This window comes from Aotus nancymaae, unplaced genomic scaffold (genome assembly GCF_030222135.1).
Source record: "Aotus nancymaae isolate 86718 unplaced genomic scaffold, 86718_ANA_hifiasm-v0.15.2.pri h1tg000059l, whole genome shotgun sequence".
Lineage (NCBI taxonomy): Eukaryota > Metazoa > Chordata > Mammalia > Primates > Aotidae > Aotus > Aotus nancymaae.
The window spans coordinates 54,282,040-54,292,808 of NW_026988473.1; the positions used below are offsets into that span (position 1 = coordinate 54,282,040).

General features: G+C 39.2%; 1 protein-coding gene across 1 annotated transcript; it reads right to left on the bottom strand.

Annotated features, from left to right (window-relative positions):
• Nucleotides 1-1,240: 1,240 nt before the first annotated feature.
• LOC105720131 (olfactory receptor 52D1) lies at nt 1,241-2,304 on the bottom strand. The gene has a single exon (XM_012456435.2). The coding sequence runs from the start codon at nt 2,281-2,283 to the stop codon at nt 1,327-1,329; it is 957 nt and encodes a 318-aa protein (XP_012311858.2). The 5' UTR covers nt 2,284-2,304; the 3' UTR covers nt 1,241-1,326.
• Between the last annotated feature and the right edge of the window lie 8,465 nt (nt 2,305-10,769).

Genomic DNA, 10,769 nt, shown 5'->3' on the forward strand with positions numbered 1-10,769 from the left:
GATTCATGCAACAGTCTAAATGATTTACAGATGCTGTAGGGCTGGTGAAATCTATCTATACTCAAAACCTGAATTTATTTTTAGTGCATAGGTAAAACCGTATTTTATGCTTTTTTAGGGAAAGATGATGCTGAACACTGATAAGTGGTAATTAGGGAAGTTTCACCTTGGGAAGTCTTGTCTTTCTGTGTTAGTCATTGCATTGCTTTACTTCAAACTTCAGTAACAACTGATTGACATTGATCTATCACTATTTTCAGTGGAAACTGACTTACAAAATTTTAAGGGCTGGCCATATCTTCTCATCTGGGCCTGGCTTTTGAGACCCCCTCGAAATGTAATCACCCCCCGTTTCCTCAAGCTCTTTCAGTAATCCTCTTTGCTGTCTCCTTTCTGTACCGTTGTTTGATACTTCCTTCTCTTCCAATCTGTTCCACCCCTCTGATTTTTCTCCTCTGAGTGCCTCTGGGTTAAGACATGACTGTCTCTGGCCCGTGATAGCTCCTTGTGCATGAATTCACCTCCACAGTTGCACTAGGAGCTCTCCATGGCCACAGCCGACACTTACCCTCTTGTCGTACCCATTAACTTGTGATACTTTTTCCTGTAATTGCTTTTCTAGATAAAAATACTCTCTGTCCTGATTCTTGTGGATGTGACTATATCTGAATAGCCTCAGTGTAATGTAAATAAACAAGAATCAAATTACTGAATACTGACTGTTTGCCAGAATCTGTGCTAGACATACATTTTCATTACCCAACACATTAGCATAATGAAGACATTATTCATTAAATCAACCAAGACTATAATACATACCAGTATAATCTCTAACATATTTCCCATAATATTTTATTGAGTGCTTATTATGTGCAAGGCACAGATGAAATGCCTACTCTGATGAAGTATTAGAATGGTCATCAATCAATTCAAAAGCAAATAAACACTGCCGAGTAAGTCATGCAGATAACAAAACCTAGCATACCTTTATAAATTTAAGATTTATTAACCAAATGACCCTAACCCTAACCCTATTCCTGAAGACCAGGAATTGACTTCCTCCTTAGTAAGTCACAGACACTTTTGAGACAAGTGTGAGAACATGCCCACCTTTCTGGGGTATTCAGAGTCCCCCAAGGAGCCTCAGAAAAATAGTATGTTCAATGTGATCATTGATAGCTCCAATTCATCTGGCTATTCCTCTTCCTTCCAGAGCTTCCTGCCATGTAAAACCATTCCATTCACATCATCGATGTGTGTCCATGTAAATGTACTAGACAGCTATTCTATACATTTTTTTTTTAATCTCCAACTTCTGCTCAGAATTCATATTGAGGGCTTTCCCAGGTGAAGCAGTTTTAGAAGTCGACTCCGAATCTCCTTGGTTCTAGCTCCATAGATAATAGGATTGAGTACAGGAGGCACCAGCACATAGAGATTAGCCAGAAAGATGTGCACATGCTTGGGGACTTGGTGGTGACCAAAGCGGTGGGTGAGGAAAGAGAAGAAGGCAGGGATGTAGAAAACCAGGATGACACCAATGTGGGAGCCACAGGTACTCAGAGCCTTGTGCTGGGCATCATGAGATGTCAGATGAAAGATCGCATGGAGGATAAAGCCATAGGAGACGGCAATGAGAACAGAATCCAGTCCCATGGCCAGCAGAGCCACAGTCAGCCCGTAGACAACATTGACAGTGATATTGGCACAGGCCAGTCGGGCAATGCCCATGTGCTCACAGTATGTGTGTGTCATGACACGGTGACCACAGTAGGGGAGTCGCCTCAGCAAGAAGATGAAGGGAGAGACAATCGCCATGCTACGGAATATCCCAACAAAGCCAATTCTGCCTATGACAGCATGGTTGAGAATGGCTGTGTACCTTAATGGGTTACAGATAGCCACATATCTATCAAAGGCCATGGCAAGTAGAATTGAGGACTCCAGAGCATAGATAGAATGGACACAAAACATCTGGGCCAGGCATCCACCAAAGGAAATCTCACCAGCATGGAGCCACAAAATGGCCAGCATCTTGGGCACAGTGGTAGAACTGAGAGCCATGTCCGTGAGTGACAGAAGGCAGAGGAAGAGGTACATGGGCGCATGAAGAGCATTGTCCTTGACAATGACCAGGATGAGGGCAGCATTTCCAGCCAATGCTACAAGATACATGACACAAAAAGGGATGGCAATCCAGAAGTGGGCAGCCTCTAGCCCTGGGATCCCTGTCAAGAAGAAGGTGTCTGGAAGATGGTTATCACTGAGGTTGGAATCTGACATTCTTCTAGCAAATGAAAGGCTCTTTCTGAGTAGTATTGTTATGCTTACCCTGTAACAATAGATATTTGGTTTATATAAAACAAAGATCTTTCTGTGAAATAATCTTTTTTAGACTCAGAAAAACTATTTATTGTTTTTTACTTGTATAAGCATCTGAAATGACTCTGCCACACGTAAGTCATTTTTTAAAATTTCTGCTAATTTCTATGTTGAACAATGATGTTTTGAGTTCTATACCCAAAGCACCAAGCTAAGTATTTATTAATCTCCTCAAACTGATCCTTCCAGACTTGTCTCCCTCCACATCCTGCACGTCTTTTATTGACCTCTAGTCCATCCACATCATGGGATGGTTCTTACCTCTCATTCATACCTTTTCTCTGACCTAGGGAGTCTTATTTCTTTACTTTCCTCTTCTCTATTAAGTTTTAATACAAGTTTCTCCACTTCCCAGAAGCCTTCCCTTTCTAAACCAGTCCTTAGTAATCTCTAATTATGTATTTTTCCTACTTTCAGTATCTTAAAAAATTCTATTGGGCTAGGACTGTGTCTTTATGGAACTGTAACCTCTACACTGCCTATGACTGGGTCTGTACCTAGACATTTTGACAACTTCAATAAAGACTAAATTCTGATCATTCTTAGTGACATGCCATTGATGTTTTGAGTTAATGATATAATGATGCATTAACTTTATTTTCTGTATTTGTTATTTACCAAATATACACCAAATCACTTCTGTATATATATCACCTGAAGTGCCTATGAAGAGCAGGGCAACTTGAATATGCTTTCATAGCATGATTGAATACGTACAGCGATTTGAGCAGTCACATGGATATATTAGAAGGAAGTGTGAGATAAATCAGATATGCTTGTTGAGGAGACTGCCCTCAACTATGGCAAAGCCAGCGTATAGTCCTCCAGCCCACCAGCATAATGGCTGGATGTGAGGTCATATCAGAATGGCAAGTACTGATAGAGACAGATATAAAAAGTGATGTATTCTGGATTTGCCACCCATAAAGACACTGTAAGGGGATTCTGTTCTTTCTGTGCAGGGATAGCTAGTATTATATACATTCTCTCAATAACATGTATCCGTAAAAGAATTCTGAGTAGGAATGCCGGGAAATCTGAATTTAGCCCCGATTCTATAACATTGATTTATAACTTTGAACAAATCTCTTACTTCTCTGGGCAGTCTCAATTTAGAAAGGGCAATGAATGTAGTCATTTCATGCTTTCCTGTCTGCTCATTATATGGCATTGAAAAAAATTCCAAAGCCTTTTTCTGCCTTAGTTTTTATCTCTAAATTGGGAATGACACCATCTGACCTAACTTCACAGAATTTTGTGGTCGACCAAAGATGAATATTTATGGAACTAAACATTTGTACACCCAGAATAACTACTATTTTTTCTAAAATGTAAGATATTTATCTTCTAACAACATATACTCTGGAGAAAAGAGAGTATAGTTATCATTCACATCCCTAACCAATGAAAAGACCAAGCCCAGAGAAGTGAACTGATGTAATTTAGGTCATGAGGCATTTTATTTGCAGAACTATGATTAGCTCTCATGTCTCCTGATTCAGAGTTTGGTGTTTTTACCTCACCCTACTGTCCGTTAATATGTCCAATACTTGAATTCCTATCTCTTTCAAATGAGGCTAATATCTTGTTTTTGTCTGATATCAATTCCTAATGCTGCAGTATCTTTACTCATTATCTGAGCTCCAAAGAGGTGGAATTAGGGAGTCCCCTTTATTTGCATTGAGACTATTTTTGTAAGAACAGGAGACATCTTAGTTGATTCCTACCATAACGGAGCACCTAGGACTGCAATACGAAGAAACACAGACATATTTTACTGCAGTAAAGAGGACAGATGGTGTTTAGAAAGTTATGAGACAGAAGATACAGAGCAAACAAAAAGTCACTGACATCAGCCAATGCAGGGCTGTACTAGAGGTTCCTATCTAGCCCAGATGTTCAGCTCTTCTGCCTTCCTACCCTGTGCTTTGGTTTAAAATGCAGAGGAAAGATGGGAAACAATGATGAACCTAGGGGAGGGGATGCCCATCGTGGGCTCTGCAGACATCTCAGGCAAAATTAGAAGATAAAGAGCTGCCTGTGGCTTCTCAATCTCAGAAATGAGTCAAGAAGTTTCCAGAGAAGCTCTCCCAAAGCAGAGCCAATTATTTTCACGTAAAATGCCCCCACATTTCTTCCAACTCTTCCTGTTAGGGTCTCCAATAACCCACAGTACTTATTGGACCCATAGTATGGACCAGTCACTGTGTGGAACTGGGGTAACAACAATGAACAAGCAGATAAAAATCCCTGCTATGAAAGAGCTTAGATTTTAGCAAGTGCAGACAAATAGCAAGCAAAACGCACAAGTAAAATATATCATATGTTGGATGATGATAAGGGCTTTGAAAAGTAAAACAGAAAAAAAGAGAGGGAGTGGGAGTGGGGTAAATTCTAACTATGGCAGTGGATTAGTTTGCTGGGGCTGCCACCACAAAGCACCACAGACTGAATGGCTTAAACTACAGAAACATATTCTCTCACTGTTCTGGAGGCTCGAGGTCTTACAGCACAATGATGGCAGCGTTGGTTCTTTCTGAGTCCTTTCTCCTCGGCTTGTAGATGGCGTCCCCTTGTGTCTTCAGTTGGTCTTCCCTCTCTGTCTGTCCCTCTCTCTGTCCTCTTGTTATAAGGTCAACAGCCATACTGTATTAGGGCACACCCTAGTGACATCATTTTTTTTAACTTTATCACCTCTTTAAAGATCTTATCTTTAAATATAGTCACATTCTGAGATGCTGAGGGTAAGTTAGGACCTCGACATGTGAATTGGGGACGTGGAGGCCAACACAATTCAGCCTGTAACAGGGATCCAGGGAAACCCTTGCTGAGAAGGTAGTATTTGAGCAAAGACTTGAGTCAAAAGAGCTAGCCATGCAGATATCAGAAGGGGAGAGCATTTCAGACAGAGGGACATCAAGTGCAAAGGCTGTGAGACACAGGCCTGCTTGATCGGTTTGGGAAGCAGCAAAGAGGCTATTGTGCTAGAGGACTAGAAGCAGGGGTGCAAGGAGCATAGGCAAGATAGGTTAGATCCTTAGGCCACAGAAGGGATTTTGACTTTCACTCTGAGTTGTGGAGGGAATCTTTAAGGGAGAAATCATGTTGCTTGTGACCTGCAAGTTCAGGCTCAAATTCATTGCTCAGCCCAAGCAGAGTCCATCAGGTGCTTTTGCTGACTGCCCCAGGGACACAAGGCTGAAGAGCTGGAGAAACAATTAACACATTTTCACAGAAAAGATACATCTATTTCTAGAGCTCTCACAATTAATAACTTCTAAACATTTTCTCAATTCTAGATATTATTGCTGTGAATCTCCTTTTTGATGTACTTAGAAAATGTGAGAGGAAGATATTTTTATGTCATATGTGCTTTGATAAAATTTTGTAGGACTTATTTACTGTGCATTCTTTTATCCTTTTTCTTTTGCTGGACTCAGAGTGAAGAAGAAACAGCAGAGATCTATCTTCCATCACCTTTGGTGGGTGGCTATGATGGGAAATCTGCTTCTGACTTCTTTTTTTAAAACCACAGTTAGGGTACCATATTCTTTGCAGGTTATGCAAATGATGTACTTTTCATTGCCAGAGAAAGAGTAGCCAATCTGTATAATGCCAATTTGTCAAATCTGAAAATGCTAAAATCAACCAAAACCTACAAAGCTATGAAGAATGTTGATACTGTATAACATCTATTGGAGAATACAAAACTCTTTAAAAGGGCAGGTTTATTCTCACATTGTCCATAAGAATATTTTGAAATAATACACACTTAATGCTTATTTACCCAGAGGCAAAATGGGACTGTGGTAATACCACTGGGTTTGTTGTACAAAGACGAAGGCCAAGGCCTGGGTTTGCGGCTTCCCGGCTTTGTGTCCTCGGGCAGGTCATTTAAGCTCTCCCACTGGTTAACTGAAGAAAACAAGTCCTCCCCTGCTTCTTACAGAAGTATTGGGAAGATCAAGTAAAACATGTCTTTTTGAAGAACTGTATAAAATCAGATATTATCATAATCTATTGCACTGAGATGTTTTAATGATGACACTAGATGGTTTTGGTCTCAGCATTGGCACTGACCTGTGATAGTAGGGGAATGAAGCTTGGATGATAGAGTTTAGAGAGCTGGAGTCACTAACATCTTCTTCTCCACTTTCTGGCCTATTCTTGCCTTCTATGGAAGATTTAAAATGATTGTTGTAAGACACTCACTACTCTGTAATTATCTAAGGAAGTGTGGACCAGAAAGATTGGGGCAAGAGTAGGTTCCATTTTTTTCCTTTTAGAAAATAGTGGGAAAAGGATATTGAGCTTGAGTATCATTTAGGTGCACAATGCAGGCACCCTTCCTAACTTGTCACAGGTCCTGTGTCTGCGTCCCCATCTGAGACCTAGATGTTAGTAACTTAGCTGTGAGTTCATTCACTGGGCATATTGTTGAGGAATCTGATTTCAAGAACTTACCTGCATAGGAGACATGCTTTTGTAGGTGCAGCACGCTGAGTTTGGACCTCAGTGGAAAGGCGTGTGTATGAGGGCGAAGCTGTGTGGGAGAGAGTGTGGTGGTGCACTGACTTTGGCAGGAGGTGTGTATCTGGATGCAAGGTTTTGTTTAGGGAAGTGAAAGCTGTGTTTCTCTGCAGGTTCAAAGGAGTGTGGTATGAGAGAGTGGAGGGTCTGAGTGTATAATTCGTGTTGGAATACCTTATCCCTTCTCCGTTTCCTGGGCTTACTGAATGTCTTCAGCTCTGCTCTGCATTTCAGCTCCTCTAGTCAAGGGGATTGGTAAATGGGGTTATTTATGGACTCTCTCTGTGATGTGCAGGTGTGAAAACCCAGGTGGCATCCTCTAAGGATTTGATCTGTGGTCCATCTGTTGAGGGAAAGAGAAGAAGCAGTTGATGATTGAGAAACAAATGAGCAAAGAAAAATTTCCAGTGACTTTTCAAGGAAATTTGAAATCAAACATCTAGCCTGTCTTTTCCTTTATTGTGAACTCTTACTTTTTCACTTCTTTCCTTGTCTTCTTTTTGTCTTCTCTTTACTTCTATGAGTCTCCTTAAATTTCCAGTCATTGTGAGTCCACCACAATTCTGTGCTCATGGGATGCTGGGAAAGACTTATGTGAATAGTGCGTGAATAGTGCAATAGTGAATAGTGAACATATATATACATACTTATGCTATCGTATTTCACTTACAAATTCATGTTGTAAGAGAAAAAGAAATTTGTGATGATGATAGTAGATTACTAACCAAAACTTAGGACCCTTCTGGACATGGCCTACTGCAACTGCCCTGGTGTGTACCACTGAAGGCAGTCCTTTTAGAGAATGACATCAGTGCTCTAGCCAGAGCCCCTCCATGACATTACCCATTCAACAAGTCCTGGCACCAAGGGTCACATCGAGAAAAGTATCCTCTCAGGATTAAGTACTTCTCTTCCTTCAGAGTACTGCTCTCTCTTCTCTTCTCAAATGAATTTAAAACCAGTAGACTTCAAAAATTTTATGTGGAAATTCCCTAAGGAATTTTCAAAAATTTTTAAGTTGGACTATAAAAATTATAGTTAAAAGTTTAAATGTAGAACAGGATGTAATTTTTGGTATATTATAAATATTGACATTTTTAAATAAAATTCTCATGTCTCTATTTTAAATGTATCCTATAAAAACTTTCTACTCTAGCAATTTCTAACCTGCCATTGTTCATTAAAAACCCATGAACAAGTTTTTCTTAACTGTCAGAAATTTAATATTATTGCTTTATCTCACAGTTGGTTCATTACCTCAGATATTTTTTTCCTTAAATATATCATTATAGTCACTCTCACTTATAAATAATATGTATATAATTTGGAATTATTTGTTTTATTTCCTATTACTATAGGCTCAACATGTTAAAATGTTTTATTATTGGAATTATTATAAGGATTCATTAATGAAAACTATATAAGAAAACGTTATGGTTTATAAATTACTGAATATAGGTCTAAGGTTTTTGGAAATACATATCTTAATGACATTGATAGGATTTTCTGTTTTCTCCCAAATTACTTAATGTATCCATAAAGACAATATTGATGGAATGAGACAGGTTTTACAATCAGTCATTCTTATGTATAAAAATTTAAACTCTGAGAACATCTATTTACATAAATAACTTAGTTGCAAAATGAGAAACTTTCATTTATGCAACGTAGGAATTACAGCATAATTGAGAGTAACTGCTGCAATCAGCAACGGTCTTAAGAAAGGAGGTTCTGGTCCTATGAAATGCAGAGAAGGATACACAGCTGGGACCCAGAGCTTTGGTGAGAGATCTCAGCCAGGTGGTGCTGGTATGTCAGGGACGTGATGAGGTTGGTTAAAAGTAAGGGAGAAATAGAAAATGCAAAGTGCAGGCCGGGTGCGGTGGCTCAAGCCTGTAATCCCAGCACTTTGGGAGGCCGAGACGGGTGGATCACGAGGTCAAGAGATCGAGACCGTCCTGGTCAACATGGTGAAACCCCGTCTCTACTAATACAAAAAATTAGCTGGGCATGGTGGCGCGTGCCTGTAATCCCAGCTACTCAGGAGGCTGAGGCAGGAGAATTGCCTGAACCCAGGAGGCGGAGGTTGCGGTGAGCCGTGATCGCGCCATTGCACTCCAGCCTGGGTAACGAGCGAAACTCCGCCTCAAAAAAAAAAAAAAAAATGCAAAGTGCAACCAACTGCTTCTATTAGATCAATGGCTGTTGCCAAGGACAAAACAGGTACTTGCATGACACTGACAGAAATAAAACATGAACAAGAAAAGCAAATCTCTTTTTTTCTTTCATAATTGAGATTTTATTGGTTGAGGATCAGTACAGATATTTCAATCTGTACACAATTCTTAACATACATACTGAAAATCTAAAAAGCTGTGCATTGTAATTATTTTTTAAAGTTATTCCAGCGACTTTTCAGCTTAAAATTTGGAAGCAAATTGTCCTTAACAGGCTATCAAGTACCAGTATCTTCACATGTTGATAAGCTGTTACATACGTCCCACCAACTCACAACTGAATAGCATATACACTACATATTCAAATTTTTAATCTTTCACGCACAATGACAAAGTTATTAAGAAAACAGGACTACCAAACCAAAGATGTTACAGAGTGCACACACAATTCTGACAGAGAGAGCCATGATCAAGGAGTGGTTGTCTTTAGGAAACAATTCTGCTAAAAAATAACATGAGAATAGAAATAATTTAAAATGTTCAAGACATTAAATGCAGGACGGACTCCATATTGTTATTTAATATGACTTGTATTATAGGATATAAAAACTAATCTCCCATCTACAGAATGTTAAGCTGACACCAAAGACAGTCAAAGTCTTCCACAATTCAATATCCTGCACTATTTTCTGGTTGTACCAAAAAATAACCAGCAAATGACTTCACTTCTTAAATAAAGCATTTTCACTTAAAAAATGGAATGAGGTGGGATTCCATCCTTCTTAAAAATGCTTCTAGAGCTACTAAAAAAACTTGCATTTACAAAATAGTTGATAGAAATATTCCTCTGGATTGTACAAGAGGAAGGACAGGGACCACTGATAAGACATGGTATATGGTATTAATCAAACTTGGCTTCTTTCTCTCCTGCTTCATCACCAGTCCCTAATCTATTGGTACTATTGAATGCTACATTAGCTGGCTAGGGCTGCCATAACAAAATGTCACAGACTGGGTAGCCTAAACAACAGGAGTTTGTTTCTCGCAGTTCTGGAGACTTGCAGTCCCAAATCAAGTTTTAGCAGGGCAGGGTTTCTTGGCTTACAGAAGGCTACTTTTTTCTCAAATAGCATTTCCTTTGGGGAAGTGTAAGGAGTGCAGTCACTGGTGCCTCTTCGTATAAGAACACTAATTTTACAAAGCTAAGTTCCTACCCTTATGACTTCACTTCATTTAAATTACTTTTAAAAACTCTATCTCCAAATACAGCCAAATTTGGTGACTACCTAAATGAATGCAGGGGATAATGAGAGAAATACATGCAGAATGAAACCCAGATTTTTTTGTGTGGTTGTTTAACAGACTATAAAAATCATGCCATTCATTGAGGAAAAGGAAACTAGAAAGAAGACATGTTGACTTTAAAATTTCTACGAAATAGCCAATTATAGGTACTAAACAGTTCTTGGAAAAAAACAGAGTAAATTATAACTAAAGACATAGATTTGAGAATCATCAGTGTGTCTGAGGTAGTAAAAATTGGACATTTTCCAAGATCACCCAGGGAGAGTATATAAAGTCAACATTGAATGAATCTTAGAAAAGAGCTGTGGAGATTGTTAGGAGAGAAAGTAGGGAGGGGAATTTTAAAAGAAAACTGCAGAAATTTAGACATGAAAG

Coding starts and splice junctions, on each gene's coding strand:
- LOC105720131 (XM_012456435.2), bottom strand. CDS start 2,283: ATGTCAGATTCCAACCTCAGTGATAACCATCTTCCAGACACCTTCTTC.